Source organism: Ictalurus furcatus, chromosome 23 (assembly GCF_023375685.1).
Source record: "Ictalurus furcatus strain D&B chromosome 23, Billie_1.0, whole genome shotgun sequence".
NCBI classification, from domain to species: Eukaryota; Metazoa; Chordata; class Actinopteri; order Siluriformes; family Ictaluridae; genus Ictalurus; species Ictalurus furcatus.
Genome location: NC_071277.1, coordinates 16137974 through 16155219, shown reverse-complemented (window position 1 = coordinate 16155219; position 17246 = coordinate 16137974). Strand labels below are relative to the sequence as shown.

Below are 17246 nucleotides of genomic sequence, written 5' to 3'. Positions count from 1 at the left end.
CCATCTTTCTGTAATAAACCTTTTTACCTTCATAGGACGAGTCTGCGTGTGTTGTCTACGACAGGTATAAGAGAAATGAGCATTATTGGGGAAATGCTCAACGTCAAGGTGGTACCAGTAACCGCTTTGTATCAGCTGGGATCACATCACTCTGTCATCGATTGTTTTCCTATAACAGCATGCCCCTAAGTGTTTCATTCCATAGATTCTGACGTTAAACATGTTTGTGTAAATGAAGCTTTAAATCTGTATAATTGTTTCTTTGGGAAATGTAACATTTTGAGATAAGAAAGAATTTGTGTTAAATAGTTGCGTAATTTCAGCAAGTGATTAGACTTCCGTTACAAGTGCGTTTGGAGATATAACTGTTTTTTCATGCTTTTTTTCAGTACAGGAAAACCTGTCTGTTATTGTTTGTGGTAATTGTATAAGCATTAGAAGAGTTAGGAAAAAGAACTAAGCAATATTAATCCTAAATCAGATCCTGGTTGAATCATGTCCAGGTTTAGGATCTAGCACATTCGCCTCACCTCCAGGGTCGGGGGTTCGAGTCCTACCGCAGCCCTGTGTATGTGGAGTTTGCATGTTCTTCCCATGTTTCCAGGGTTTCCTCCGGGTACTCCGGTTTCCTCTGCCAGTCCAAAGACATGCATGGTAGTTTGATTGCCATGTCCAAAGTGTCCGTAGTGTATGAATGGGTGTGTAATTGTGCCCTGCAATGGATAGACACCCTGTCACCCAGAGTGTACCCTGCCTCGTGCCCGATGCTCTCTGGGATATGCTCCAGGTTCCCCGTGACCCAGTAGTTTAAGCGGTTTAGAAAATGTGGACAAACTGAAAAGTGGACGTCCACTGGCGAACGCACAATCGACTACATCCTGTAGTCCGGAGACTTTTGGTACACCCTGCGTATTCTGAGCCGTGCAGGCCCACTGTACTTTACTGCATTTCCTTTTCTAACACACCTGATTTACCTCACAAGGGGCTGACTCGAGTAACTCCTGTCAGCTCACCACTCAAAAAAGTGCACCGTAGGCTTCTGGAGAGCATCCTGGGTACGAACAAAACAGCTGTCATGAATTCAGTTTTGCTATGAAACTGTACACATGGGTTAGTTGATAGGTTGCTTGTGCTGTCTATATAACAAATGCCCATTTCATCTGTTTTTATCCATTGTGCATTTTACACAATTGTTTATACATAGAATCATAGTCACCTTAAATACAGGTCACACTGTCATTCCATGATTCAGGCACTGGAGTGATTCAGGCATCGGAGTGATTCAGGTATTTTGTGAAGGCATCATAGACTTTATAGTTGAAATAAATTCAACGAGATGCAGTGGAGCGTTTTGATTAAAGGAGTAGCAGAGCCCTCTGCTGTCTGTAAACTGCAATTGCATTGAAAACAGTGACGAACTTTATCTCTTCCCCTTCTGATTAAGACTGATTGGTTTGGCCAGAAAGTGTTGATTCATTTTCTGCGATCATGAATTAACAGTTCATCTACATTACAATCAGAACGACTGTCAGTTACTGTTATAGAAAACTGATCAACACCTTCACAAGCCAATATTTTTTTCCCTTCGATTGGGAGAAATTTGCCTGCTTCTTTTGTCTCATGCATCTCTTGTGTTTCATAAACCCACTTTAGCTCCAATAATTCATGAGTTCCAGCATGAATACGGTCTGGTTAGGGTCCTTGGAGTGGGTTAAGCTTCATTACAGAAATTTTAGAGATAACTCTGGATATATTGTGTGGAGTTCACCAAACTCAGAGTTCATGTCTAAGGTTTGTTAAATTCACCTTCAGGAAGACCTAGGCCTAGGGCAGAGATCATTTCAGGTCAGAAGTAAACGTGCCTGAAATGAAGAAATTAGCCAAATCTACTTAAAAGCACAATGGCTTAGAAATTAGTGCGTTTGCCTCGCATTTCCAATGTTGGGGGTTCGAATACCGCCTCTGCCCTCTGTGTGTAGAGTTTGCATGTTCTCCCCGTGCTTCGGGGGTTTCTTCCAGGTACTCCGGTTTCCTCCTCCAGTCCAAAGACGTGTTGTAGACTGGTTGGTATCTCTATATTGTCCGTACTCTGTGAATGTGTGTGCGATTGTGCCCTGCGATGTGTTGTCACCCTGTCCAGGGGGTTAGGCTCCCCTGCCTTGTGCCCCAAGTCCCTTGGGATAGGCTCCAGGCTCCCCTGTGACCCTGTGTCGGATAAGCAGTACAGAAAATGGAAGGAGGGATGGATTATTACAGGTATTTGAAATATTTTTAAACATTACAAACTGCACTTAGCCAAAGCTATAATAGTGGGTCACAAAAACAATTAGTGAATAAAAGTATAACAGGATTGACAAGATGATGGACAACTGCACATACACGCATCTCTCCTAGCAAAGAAGCTGAATTCATTTACTGCATTTTTCTTCTGTTTTCACTGACAATATTTGTATTGACTTGCTTGACTCTGTTCAGTGTTTAACAGAAAGTGATTTGTTGTTGTAAAAGGGTTTAAAGTTGAGTAGGGCAAGCCTTGAAGGTTAATAAGAAATTTACTAGATGTAAATGAGTGAGCACACAAAATAAATCACCATCAAACTCCTCTATTTATAACATCAGACCTGAATCCGGTTTATATTTCAGCCAATATTTCATTGACCTTAATCGTGGTTTTTTTTTTGTTTGTTTGTTTGTTTTTTTGTCCATGATCTTCTGTTATAAATCTCTATAGGTTAAATTTAAAAAAGAAAACCACAAGAGCCATTTTTTATGGCTGTCACAAAATTTTGTCAATAGCGTAGGTCTCAGAGCTCATCTGTGATATGACTTTTTATTTGCTCTTTTTGTTTTTGTTTAATTCCCCTGCAAAGTAATTCTGTTTAAATGCAAGATGTAAGTTTCATTGTTTAACTATTAATTTAAGGAATCCTTGTGAGAGTCACAGTGGGTCTGGAGCCTATCCTAGGAGCAAAGAGTGGGACGCCAGTGAATCTCAGGGCACCACACACACATATTCACTTACACTTAGGGGCAATTAAGGATCTACCACCTGATCCACCTACTGTCATGTGTTTTGGAAATGGGAGGGAACCCATACAGGTGCCAGATGGGCTGGTTTGAGTGTTTCAGAAACTGCTGATCTCCTGGGATTTTCATACACTCAACAGTTTCTAAAGTTTTCACACAAAAAAAGAAAACGTCCAGTGAAAATGCAGGCACAAATGTGCTGAGAGCGGTCAGAAGAGAATAGTTAAACTGGTTTGAGCTGATAGGAAGGCTTCTGTAACTCACATCAGCACTCTTTGCAACCGTGGTTAGCAGAAAAGCATCTCAAAACATCAAACCTTGTGGCTGATGTCCTACAAAAGCCTAGATCAGGTCCTACTCCTGGCATCCAAAAACAGGAATCTGAGGCTACAATGGGCGGAGGTTTACCAAAACGAATAGCTGAACACTGTAAATAGACCAGGTGACATATTTCCAATCTTCAAAAATATATAATAAATTCTATTATTATTATTATTATTATTATTATTAGTAGTAGTAGTAGTAGTAGTAGTAGTAGTAGTAGTGGTAATGGTAAATTGTCCGTAGCGTGTGTGCAATTGTGCCCTGTGATGGGTTGTTACTCCATCCAGGATGTCCCCAACCTTATGCCCCAAGTTCCCGGGATAGGCTCCAGACTCCCCGTGACCCTGTGTAGGATAAGTGGTACAGAAAATGGATAGTAGTAGGAATAATAATAATCGTAGTAGTGTTTTATCCATCCATTTTCCACAAGCTACAGCTTATCTTAGACAGGGTTGCTGGGGAGCCTGTATCCCAGGGAACTTGGGGCACCATGTGAGGGACACCCTGGACGCCGTGCCAACCCATCACAGGGCTCAATCGCCCACCCGTTCACACACTACTGACAATGCCAGTCAGCCTACAACATATTCAGTTCAATTCAGTTTTATGTGTATAGCACTTTTTACAATAGACATTGTCTCAAAGCAGCTTTACAGAAATATATAAACACGGTGTACAGATATTAAAAGTGCGAATTTATCTCAATTGAGCAAACCGGTGGTGATACTGGCAAGGAAAAACTCCCTAAGATGTTTAGAGGAAGAAACCTTGAGAGGAACCAGACTCAGAAGGGAACCCGTCCTCATCTGGGTAACAACACATAGTGTGAAAAAGTTCATTATGGTTTTACATGAAGTCTGTTTGGCTTTAGAAGCAGCCGTAGTCCCAGCAATCTGGAATTGGAGTAGATGAGAGCTCCATCCAGAGGAAGGACATCCAAAACGGATCAGGCAGGTCCGACACATGTCTTTAGACTGGGGAGGAAACGGCAGTACCCGGAGGAAACCCCCCAAGCACGGGGATCACATGCAAGCTCCGTGCACACAGGGCGGACGCAGGATTCAAGCCCCTGACCCTGGAGGTCTGAGACAAACGTGCTAACCACTAAGCCACCGTACCTTCCGTAGTATTATTATAAATCCGTAATATTACAAATATTATATACATTAATAGTTAAAAAAAACAGCATTGACATTTATCATATCCAGAACATTACTAAAGTTTTAGTATAAGATTTAGGATGTGTCTAAGTGCCAAAGGCATGTCCTGAGTATTTAAGCATGAGGTGAAAAAATGGTGGAGGACAGCAGCTAATTATATAGATGATAGATAGTTTATGTACTGTAGATGAACAAATATATAGATTAACTTGTATATTTACAGAATATCGGATTTGTTTATTGGTGCAGAATGAACTGCTTTATTTACAGCTCTGATGAAGTCTGTGCGAATTTAAACAGTTGGGGTCACAGCTGGGTGCAAAAGCTTATTTCCACAAGCCACTGTTGCGTAATGCTCGTGTTGGTGGCGTCCCGGGCGGTCACGTGGTCTGCTCTGCGCACACGGTAGCGGCAGGTGGGGGACAAGGCTGCGAGCCGCTCGCGCTTTTACACTACACTACACTACACTACCCGTCATCCCGCGCGCCGCTCCGTATTTTCTCCTCATGTATATTCATACGGCATTTCTGCAGTGAGGCGGCTCGGTAACAGCCTACTGACGTCTCTCAGGAGGAGGTGGTTCCGGTGAAGGAAGCTGAAATTCGCCTCGACTCTACAGCGCGCCGTCCAGCTACAGCGCGCGATGCGGAGGCTGCGCCAGCGTCGCTAATGGCAACCAGCGCGAGAGAGCGCGTCGGCCAGACGAACGGAGCGCGCGGGGGGACGCGTGTGAGCCGCCTTTGTCTTTAACCAAACGAAAAGGGGGACACAGTGAAAATAAACAAACGAGAAACAAACAGAAGCGACCAGGGTTTGGCTTCACGTCGCTCCTGAGGATTTGGTGATGATGGCCGCGAGACTGGGGCTTTGGCTTGTGTGTGTGTGCGGAGCGCTGTGTGTTAGCGCGCGACATTCCACCAATGGTAACGCGGTTTGATTTGTCCTTCTTGCTTTCTTCATGTGCACGGGTTGTTTATTCAGGCTGTAGAGATACGTGAATTGCATTGTATTTGAATTTTGAAGCTCAGTCATCATTTATTATATTTTATTTTTGTTGCATTATTACTGGTATCAGCAGCCTCTGCACGGATGTAAACAGTCATGGCAGACAGAATGAATCTCCATCCTTTAACCTGTAATAACCTGCATTTAGGACCTGCTTTTATTGGCATCCGTGTCATTTTAATATACGCCACATATCCATATGCACATTATGAACATTATGATCATTTTTTTTCGTACGTCATTTTTTTTTCTAGGAGGCGTCTTGGGGAAAACGAGGGCCTTGCGTGATGAGAGCAGGTTCCTCGGGAAAGAAAGCACGGTACCGGTCCGGTTGGTTTATCGCACGGATAACGGACAGACCGCGCATGACGTCCTGAGCACACGGGTGCGCGCGAACCCCGGCGCCGACCAGGTGAGCTTTCCTCGCTACACTTCATTCTCAGGTGTTGTTTACGTTTTCGTGTTTTTTTCTCTCAATCGACCTGCCAGTTTTCGCTTTGCTTGGGCGTACTTGGCGTCTGCTTCCGGTTGATACGGACTTCATTTCTATTTATTGATAAGCGTTATAAATGCTCCTCGCGCACCTGAGACCCGAAGGTCCAACGCGCGCGGCTTTGGCAAACAAAGGATGCGCACGCGCTCTACAAAACGCAATACACAATGCACACATGCAAAGTAAAAACATCGCGAGTGTTAAATCACTTCTAGGTAAACCATTCAAATGAGTAAGGGACACGCTGTTATAGGAAAATAATCAACAACCCGGTGTGTGATGAAGAGGAGGTTTTACCAACCTGAAGTGGGTTATTTTCCAATAACTGCAAAGTGTTTTATTCCTATTATACCAGACATATTGGTCAACTATTACATTTTTATTTATTAAAGAACACGTACTTTTTAACTGTTTATAGTTACATTTTATGTTGTGGAGCATCCATGTGGAGCATCCATGAGACAAATAAGTTTCTGTTATCACTTGCATTATAACAGGTATAAACAGTCGGTCCGTCACCAGCCTCTCTTTTTCTCTCTCTTGAAGTTATAAAGGGATAAAATACAGCTTGGCATGTTACCGAGAAACTGGAAAGTGCACGGTCATGTGGTGGAAAACGTACTGACCGGTGAAACCTCCTTCCATGAATGTTTTTCTTTGTTAAATATCAACCCCGAAGGGCATGGTGGCTTAGTGGATAGCACGTTTGCCTCACACATCCAGAGTTGGGGGCTTGAATCCCGGGTCCGCCTGTGAGAGCGGGGTACTCCGGTTTCCTCCCCCAGTCCAAAGACGTGCGCTGTAGGCTGAGTGACCTTTCGAAATTGTGTGTGTGCGATTGTGCCCAGTGATGGGTTGGTACCCTGTCCAGGGTGTCCCTCACCTTGTGCTCACTGGGATAGGCTCCAGGCTCCCCCATGACCCTGTGTAGGATAAGCAGTGCGGAAAATGAATGAATAAAATATCAACACTTTTTTAAATCTGTTTTTTTGTTAGCCTTAGGTTATGTAGAGCGTTCGCCATTCACATGCCTGTGAATGAGCTGTTACTATAGAAACCTATCATTTCAATTACAGCTGGTACTACAGAAAATGACAAAAAAATACCTTCTGACCAATCAGATCTGAGAATTCAACAGCGCTCTGGTAGAAAGTAGAATAATAAAAATTGTTACATTTTTTAGTGCCCATTAACCTGCACAGAGTGGAAACCGCTGTACGCTTTTATTCTCATTTATAAGACCAATTTTGTACTCCGTTGCTCATGTAAGCATGTCAGAAGCTTTACATCATGCGTAGGCTGATCATGACATAAGCAGAGAGTCGATGAAAAAACGCCTGGATGTGTGAATCATTCTTTAGCCGAGGTGCCAGGTTTAGATTCATTTTAGAAATGTTAATTTATCAATTAAAGGATGCTTAACTTATTGAAACATCCGCCATATTGTTGCGCTCAAGAACCTTTTGTGTTGCTAATGCAACTGCCACAGAGAGCAAGCATTAACATTAACTTCTGCACTAATCAAACCCCCTAATGAGGCTTCAATAAATAGAGGAAAAACACTTTACTCTGATTGTTTGAATCAACACTCTGCTTAGTGAATCCCTGTGTTTGTATCCTGTTAGACTTACAAGAAAAGCATTTGAGAGCCTTAAAGCCAACTAAAGTAAACTACACATCATTATTTAACATATTAGTTTTGTGATTTTGATACAAATAACACAACACACTGCAGGTGAATCATGGAAATAAAATAAAAAGCTATATGTATGTGTATATATATATATATATATATATATATATATATATATATATATATAATCAACATCTTTGAGTTGAATCTTTAATACACTTTTTTTTGTATTTGAAGTTTTTCAAAGAAATGATTTTTTTATGCAAATGAGGCTTCGATTAATTAAATATGTAAGAATTCAAATTAACTGAGAAGACGCCACATCACGAGGAAGGCTTACTGAGGTATCTTCTGTATACAATTTATAATCAAGCCAACAATGATCATTATTTTGAAAAGTACCTTTGTAGTATCTTTTTGAGCAGTGAATGAGCATTTCATGAATGTAGGTCATGTAGATTTTTTGTTCTGAAAGTAGAAAACTCATTTGGAGAAAAAAAAAATGATTAACAATAATGATTAATACTGATTAATTAACAATATCATGTGATTTCTGTGGGAACTTGGCGTCATAACGGCTTATAAAATGAGAAATATCAGGAAACAAGCTGTTCAGGGATATATAACACTAGTTATGTTTCCGTCCACGTATTTTTATGTGAATTTTGGGATATCGAATTAAAAACCCACTAGATGCGAATAAAATCTCCAAAATGCGATTAACATATTTATGCACTCGGTTGTGTTGGATAATTATTTCATTCGATGCGCAGAAACTACGATGTAAGCACGTTTACTGAATAAATTCCTCAATGCGCGTTAAAAAAGTCATGTGACTTTGCCTCAACAAATCAAATCATGTGATTGGATAATTGGCTCAGAAAAGTAAAAATAGCAGAGCACGAGTTTCCCCAGAAGTGATGGTTTTGTTCTTTTGAATACATGGGTTCTAAACCCTGCTTTATTCGCATATGTTTTATGCGATATTCTAATTTTCCAATTCCATAAGTTAAATTCGCAACTTGGATGGACATATAGCTATTGTGGGATTGTGTAAAGTGGGCGGAGCTTAAAGTCATCAAAGCTGTTAAGTTTCAGATAACGCAGTGGTCGCAGGTAGACAACAAACAAGCCTTTTTAGTACAATGTAAGATCAGATGTAATAAATTTATCCAAAAATCTGAAAAATGATGGATATCGTCTAGCATTTCTACCTATAGTGTCTTGCTTTAAAAAAAAAAAAAACACCAAATTTCAGGTGGGTATTAATTCCCTAAAATGTTCATACTTATGAGCAATGCCTTAGTGCACATTGTTTATATTTGGATCGGTTGAAATTCCCAATTTCTGACGTCTCAAGGTTATTCAGCATATCATTAGTGTTTGGATGAACCGATACTAAAAGCAGTGAGATAAGTGGATTAGCTGTTTTAATCCTTGCACTTCAATCCTTACCCCTTTCACTAGCAGCGTCATTGGGGTATTCGTGTCTGCGCAATTCTGAGCCTAGGGCCATATTTTCCTCTCATATTTATTTATTTATAACCTTTCTTTTGCGTGTGCATGCGCTAATGTCAGGATGGGGTTGGCTCGGCTTTAGAGCTGATTCATCTTGCTAATGCGCTGTATCGGTTACGATGCGGTTTCTGATGGGGGATAACCAAATTGTGTTGGTTATTTTCCAGCATTACACTTCAGCTGTTTATCCAGTGATTGAGTAAATATGAATCAATGGCAGACACAGACAGTCTTTACAGCACTTTGGTATAGTATTTGTATTAGTGCTTATACTTAGCTTAGATCTGAGGATCAAAAACATCTCAATTTCAAACATATATTCAAAAGCAATGTTCTGTCGTGTTGTAGCTCGGTGGTTTAGACTCTGCTGGTGAATGAAAGGTTGCGAGTTCATATCCCAGGACTGCTAGAGAGTATACATGTTCATCCTATGCGAGCAGCGTTGCAAACATAATTGTCTGCGCTCCTTTTCACACATCTGGAGGATTAAAAGCGATAACCACTAGAGGGCAGGACAGAGCCCAAACAACCATGACTTGTAAAAATATTAGCGATTTCACAGCAACTATTCTGAGATTGTTCTCGGTTAGCTTCTCTACAAAACTTTTTCCGCCATCTTTGCGATTCTTGTCATGAGCATCGACTCAGAACGAACCGAAGTATTCACTATGTAGTAATATAGAAGATACAGAAGATTATCACGCGAAACATATTCGTAGGTAGAATTGTACGTGAGAAATTTGTTAAACGCAAACGTTAACCATGTTATAGGAACATAAAAACACGTGATGTAAACAGTATACTCAAGGATTGTAGTCATGCACATAAGTACTGCAACTTCTGTTTACGTTCATGAACCAGCAATGGATGCGTAGCCGTAATTTCTAGAGTAGGCACACAACCATTATACCGAACAAATGCGATACCAGAGGTAGCCATTTTGAACGTGCATACATGTAGTGATAAGCTTGGATTGGATCTTGCCTTATTAGGACGTCACTGTGGATAACAATGCCTGCTAAGTGAAAAAGTAACTATTTACATTCATTTACCATGGTTACATATACATCGCTAATATTGGGCCTCATTTATCAAACCAGATACAAACTAATTCAAAATACAGAAATGAAATACATATGTCTAACTAGCTAGCTAGCTAGATAGATGTATAGCTAGATAGATAGCTGTCTAGCTAGCTGGCTATTTTATAATATAAGGATCAGCTAGCATCTTGGGATGAGCAGTTTTGTTTGATATTACCGCTATATTCTGTCCCGAAGTATTGAGTAGCCTGTGCTATGTCTAATCTCTAGCTAGCTAAGCATTTATCACCTCATTCTGTACACAGTTAGTGAGTCTAGCATTGCTAATTATCTAACATTGCACGTTACTAACTGTTTATTATGGCACAATGTGATCACGCTCTATAAAGTTTTCCTTTGAACTGCCAAACATTCCCCCGTCTGTATTCCGAGTCGGTCAAAACAGCCCATATCAGTGTTTTAGAAAACCACAGTGGAGCGTAACGGCTCAGTGATTCAGCAGTTACAGCCTCCTGAATGACGAGTATGCACTAAGACATTATAAATGCATCTAAACGTCTCAGAATGCCCTTAAATCTCGCCTTCTATCGTGCAGCCGATCTGATTTTAGCCTGGCGTGCAGCTTGAAGCAGATCTGTCTCAAAAGCAAATGAGGTGTTTTATTTATAGAGTAGGATCAATGTGAAATCGGGGTCTGATAGCTTTCTATAGTTAGCTCTTTTTTTTAATTGGGGGGGATCAGCAAAACTGGACTGGAGAGAATTTAGTGAGGATACAACACATTTGGAGAGGTGACTGAGGCAAAGCTGCGTAATTGCAATCAATGGGAAAAGGGGAAGATACTAAGAACCTCTCCTGCAAACTCTGGTCTCGTCTTACACAGTTTCTCCCCTCTCGAAAGAGCTCTACTTTGGATCTCTTTAATGAGATTTATGTGTGTAAGATAATGTAGTGTGATGCAGGTGCGTTGATATATGTGTGGAGGCAGCACTTTGCTCATCTCGGCGACAACAGATTTTGGGGTGGGTCTTCTAGGCACGTGGGCAGAAATGTGTTGGGGGGAAGGGTGGTTGTTCATAAGTGAAGATTTGAGGATCCCCCTTTCCCCTTTCACCTCCAGCCATGGTCGCTCCTTTGGGAAATGTTAGATTAGGGTTGGGACTCCAATCTATGCACACACTTCGATTGCTCCCTGCACATTCACACACACACACACACACACACACACACACACACACACACACACACACAGGCTGAATGCTACAAGAACAATGTGCTGTGAGCCAAATGCTTTCTCTCTTTCCCTAAGGGGGCTGTTATAAAGCCTCAGCCATATGGGGCCACGCGGACGCTGAATTAACCAGCGGCACAATCACAATGCCACCAGCCCAGCCCCTGTGTTCACAGCAGAGCTGCACTGAATTAAAACCAATTAGACCACAGGACCCCCCCCCCCCCCCAAATAATAAAAAAAAAAAACAACAACAATGAACTCAGAGAAATTTCTATGTTTGCTATGTAAAAAATGGAACATTTTTCTAGTTTCTAGTCCTATAGAAGCCAATTTCTGCCAGATAGAAAAGAAAAATAACATACAATGTTATTTATTTATTTGTTTGTTTGTTTACTTATTGACTTTTGGCAGCAGCAGTACTTCAAAATTAACATTTTATTATCAAAATGTGGCTTATTATCTCAAGTTAAAATCAAATCAGTCTAAGTTTTGAGATATATATATATATATATATATATATATGTATGTATAAAAAAAATTATAAATCTTATGCAAATTTTAAATTTTCTATTTAACAGAAATGGACATCCATACCAGTCCCTCCTTCACAGATGAGTCATTTAACCCAAGTCAGCTAAAACCGAACTGAAAGAACTGCTTTTTCATAGGTTATTAATTTTTTTGTGGGGACAGAATAACACACAATGTGTCTTGCTGTTACAGAAAAACAATCCAACATTACTTATAACGTTATGGAACGTCTGCAAAACAAGTCAGTACCTTATATCGCTTCCAATATAACAGCTGTAATCCATCGCTCTCTCATCAGCCTCTCTTTTTTTCTCTCTTGATGTTTAATAAGACAAAAAAAACCCCAGCTTGTGATGCTACGGAGAAACCGCAACACGTAAACACATCTGACCTGAACACTTCCCTGTGGCAGAAAACTTACTGCCACTACAAAGCACTGGAGACTCCTTCCATAAAAGTTACATAAATGTTTGCTAACAGAAGCCTATACCATAATGAATAATTATCCATTTTACTTTGTTAAATAACAACACTTTTTTTTCTTTAGAAAAAAAAAATCTGTTCATTATTAGACTTAGATTGTGTGGAGAGTCTGCCGTACAAGTCCGTGTCTATAAGTTGTTACTATAGAAACAATAACGTATTAGAGTGAGTTAATATATACTGATGTATGTTACAGCAGGAACTACTTCTGAACATTTTCCAATTGGATTAATAGTGAAATTAAAATACTTAAGAGATAGAAAGGCGCTATTATTATTATTATTATTATTATTATTATTATCATTATCATCATTATTATTATTATTATTATTATGATAATATTTGTTTAATGAGTAGGACCCTTTATGTCCGTTTCATTTATTTAACCCTTCTGGTATGTATTTAACCCTTCTTTTATTTTTTTAACCCTTCTTTTATTTATTTAACCCTTATTGTATGTATTTAACCCTTATTTTATTTATTTAACCCTTATTGTATGTATTTAACCCTTATTGTATGTATTTAACCCTTATTTTATTTATTTAACCCTTATTGTATGTATTTAACCCTTATTTTTATTTAATTAACCCTTATTTTATGTATTTAACCCTTATTTTATGTATTTATCCCTTGCTTAACTCTAACCTTTACTTCCGCTCTGTCCTTTACAGAAGAATCATTTGGCCCAAGCCAGTTTCCAGGTGAAAGCTTTCGACCAGACTTTCATCCTAGACATGGAATTGAATCAGTGAGTACCACTAGTACATCTTTTCTCAGCTGTTTGAAAAGGAATTGCCCAATATGTGTGCTATGACAAGCTTGAGATCCTGTTATTACATTGTTATAAGGTGAGTGTGCTTGCTGTAATGATTAAGAGGTTAGGTAAAATGCACTGGAAGATATGAATAATGCGGGTAGAAAGTTTTTGAGCGATGGAAAGAGCAGAGGCCTTCGGTGAGAGTTTTAGAGCTGCTGATGGACTGCTGGATCATAATGGCTGGAGATTTATGCTGAAGCCTCAGGAGAGGATCCTTGCCTAGAGTCCTATTGATCACTACATCCGGCTGATGGGAAACCATCTCTCTCTCTCTCTCTCTCTCACTCTCACTCTCTCTCACGCTCTCTCTTTGCCGATAGCGAGTCTACACACTGTAAGACTGTAAGCATCTGCATATTTATAAAGGAATGAACATGGGTTGATGACCCCAGTGCCAGGCCTCCCTCTGTTGCACAGATAGCAGTACTTATCTGTTTTTTTCTGTTGTGAGAGAGAGAGCAGGCTTATATTCACCCCTCACCCTTAACCTTAACCAATTGTATCTTTTCACACAAGTTTGCTTGTGCAGTTCTTACAAATTTGCAATCATGTGACCATGTTCTAATGAGAGAAAAGCTGGATATCCGCTGTTTTGTAACGACTGCTGGCTGCAATCCTAATTTTGTCTTTCTTGTTTATTCATTAGATACTAATGACTTTGTGCGTGCCGTTTGCTTTCTGGCATATTTCCTACTAATAGGCCACAGCTCTGTCACTGGAAATATGAGTGTGGTTGCAAAACATCCCTGGAAAGTGTCCATATTCTTCGAAATGTCATTTGCTCTGGCTGGTGATGTCTGTGGGGCTTCACTGGCATGGTACAAATAATCCATGTCTCTCATTTGACAGCATTAAACTTCCTCCTCAGAGGTTTTATTTAAATCCCCATTCACTCCTGGAGTAAAGTCAGATCATGTAAATGTAGATTAAGTTAAACCTTAGAAAGTGATTTAGCTTTAGTCCAGTTTAAAAGCCCATTTTATTTTATGACTAGACTTAATCCCTGTCTGGGAAACCGGCCTATAATGAAAGAATGTTATTTGTAGCACTCGTTCCTAAAACAAAGTGTTAATTACAGCGCGTTCATGGCCTCACACAATATAGTTCTCATATTTCTTCCTTAATTTCCTCTTCTTCTTCTTCTTCTTCTTTTCTACAAGATTTTTTGAGTTACTGACATTTAACATTTATAAAATATCACTCTCTGTTCTCTTGCTTTCCTTCCTTCTGTCTTTCCTTCCTTCCTTCCTTCCTTCTTTCTGCTTTTCCATCCTTCTGTCCTTCCTTCCTTCTTTCCTTCCTCTTTTTCCTTCCTTCCTTCCTTGTTTCCTTTTTCCTTACTTTCTTCAGTCCTTCCTTACTTCCTTCCTTCAGTCCTTCCTTCCTTCTTTCTGCTTTTCCATCCTTCTGTCCTTCCTTCCTTCTTTCCTTCCTCTTTTTCCTTCCTTCCTTCCCTGTTTCCTTTTTCCTTACTTTCTTCAGTCCTTCCTTTCTTCCTTCCTTCCTTCAGTCCTTCCTTCCTTCGTTCTGCTTTTCCATCCTTCTGTCCTTCTATCCTTCTTTCCTTCCTCCTTTTCCTTCCTTCCTTCGTCATTTCCTTTTTCCTTACTTTCTTCAGGCCTTCCTTTCTTCCTTCCTTCAGTCCTTCAGTCCTTCTTTCTGCTTTTCCATCCTTCCGTCCTTCCCTCCTTCCATCCTGTCTTCCTCTGTTCCTTCCTTCCTTCCTTCCTCTTTTCCCTTTTCCTTCCTGTCTTTTCCTTTTTCCTTCCTTCCTTCCTTCTTTCTTCTTTTCCATCCTTCCCTCCTTCCTTCCTCTCTTCCTTCCTTCTTTCTTTCCTTCCGCTTTTCCCTTTTCCTTCCTTCTTTCAGTCTGTCCTTCCTTCCTTCTTTCCTTCCTTCCTCTTTTCCTTTTTCCTTCCTTCACTCAATCCTTCCTTCCTCTTTTCCTTTTTCCTTCCTTCACTCAATCCTTCCTTCCTCTTTTCCTTTGTCCTTCCTTCCTTCCTTCCATCCGTCCCTCCTTCCTTCCATCTTTCTGTCTTTGTTCCTTCTCTCCTTCCTTCCTCCCTTCTCTCCTTCCTTCCTCCCTTCCATCCAGCCATCCTTCTGTCCACCTTTCCCTCCTTCCTTGCCGTTCTTGTTATTTTGTGGCCATATCTATGTAACCTTTGGGAACTTTTGCGACTGCTTCTAACCTGCAGTGATATTGCCGTCTGTAACACAGGCAGCAGAACAGCAGCAAATGTGGGCGAATGGTAATAATGCACCTTCGTGAATGTTTCAGCGGACCCTTCAAATAACAACCATGAAGTGCATCCAACTTTTAATATATGAGTCTCTTTTTCTCTCTGTGAGGCTCTTGGTGAGCTGTGTGTGTGTGTGTGTGTGTCGTAAGGAGCTCAGTAATTATTCTACCATGCACAGTAATTTAATGGGAATGGAAAACCATCACGTGAAATACGCTGATACAATGCTAATACCATTACAGGACTAGTGACTTCAGATCACACACTGAAAAATCTGTTCAAATATATATTTTTAAAAAGCTATATGTCTACATCACATTGAAACATCACATAATTGCAGTGGGAATTTAATGACGGTAATCATCCTTTCTCTGTATCTTGGTGAAGTACTGGTGCAGAAAATATGGACGAGGACGTGCGAGTGTGTGTAATACAGTGAATACTGGGTATAGATTGCCATCTTGGAATGATGTGATTCCTCGACTCATTAATGAATTCAAACTTTCTCTCTCAGTATAGATATAATGCAACTTAATTTAGATGTTGCTAGGGATTTGCAAATTTTGTGCTGATTTAGACAAATATCTCTATAAATAACGAATTTCATTTTCATGTGAATAACCGTGAATAACGGTTTTGTGACGTTTATATCGTTACCCAGTTATGAGGTTGTTTTAGCTAAACAGCTAGCGCTAGTGAGTGGATAGCTAATTGTGTTTGGGTGAATATTTTGTGGCTTTTTGGGAACAGAGGTGAAAGTTTTCTCATCTGTTCTGTATCTCATCTAGCTAGGTGTAGCTAGCTGGTTAGCTAACTCCCATCGGGCGTGGACATGTATATATTTTCAATGAAATCCCCCTTTGTTCACCTAGTAATCAGCATCCTCCATATTTAGCCTAGCTCGCTAAGCTACTGTCAGGTTTGTATAGATTCTGGGTGTGTGTGTGTGGTGTATCTTGAAAATATACTGGCTGTTGTAGAATTCAGTCAAGCACTTCAAAACCGCGTGACACTAATTTCCTGTTTCAGAAGGAAACACGTCAAAGGTATGGAATCAAATTAGGGTTAGGATTGCATGGCTGTGGATTCTTCTGCTCTCTCTCTCTATCTCTCGCTCTCTCTCTCGTTCTCTCTTTCTCTTTCTCTTTCTCTCTCTCGCTCTCTCTCTCTCTCTCTCGCTCTCGCTCCCTCTCCCTGTCTTTCAGTGGGTTGTTACCGTATGTTAGTGTGTGTATGCTGTCAGTATCAGTATGATTGCGTCATTTTAGTCTTTTGTTTTTGAGCTCAGTAATCTTGTCTGATCTAACAGTGCTCCTAATTAATTGCTCCAGTTCAATTCCTCTTCAATCAAAATCCAGTCCCTTTCTTTGTCTTGTTCTGCGGGTGATTTCATATCAAGCTCTCCTTGTTGTTTCAGCCATTGTCGCCCATGTATAACTCTGTGTGTGTGTGTGTGTGTGTGTGTGTGTGTGTGTGTGTGTTTGTGTATACAGTGTTAAATGAGCTGGCCTCTTCTTTACCCTCCTCTAAGAGGCCATGTTTGCTCTGAATGATCAATGACCTTCACTGCTTTAAAATGCTTGATGACCGAAGTGGAGGAGGTGCACGGAGGTGATATGAATATCGTCATTCAATATCGCAATATTTTTTATTCATTTTAAAGCTTTTCTTTGGGAAAAGTGTACATTTGCTTTCTCAGATCATATTTTATTCAAAGGCAGCTGATTCCAAG

The 17246-nt window shown here is 40.3% G+C and overlaps 1 protein-coding gene across 1 annotated transcript in view; it reads left to right on the top strand.

Moving 5' to 3' along the window:
- The first annotated feature begins 2541 nt into the window (after nucleotides 1-2541).
- Nucleotides 2542-17246, top strand: part of adam22 (ADAM metallopeptidase domain 22) — a 91485-nt gene continuing 76780 nt past the window's right edge. Inside the window, exons 1-4 of the mRNA XM_053611622.1 lie at nucleotides 2542-3469; nucleotides 4062-5434; nucleotides 5771-5928; nucleotides 13123-13199. Of these exons, the coding sequence (XP_053467597.1) occupies nucleotides 5356-5434; nucleotides 5771-5928; nucleotides 13123-13199 (314 nt within the window). The 5' untranslated portion in view covers nucleotides 2542-3469; nucleotides 4062-5355. The remainder of the gene's footprint in view (nucleotides 3470-4061; nucleotides 5435-5770; nucleotides 5929-13122; nucleotides 13200-17246) is intronic.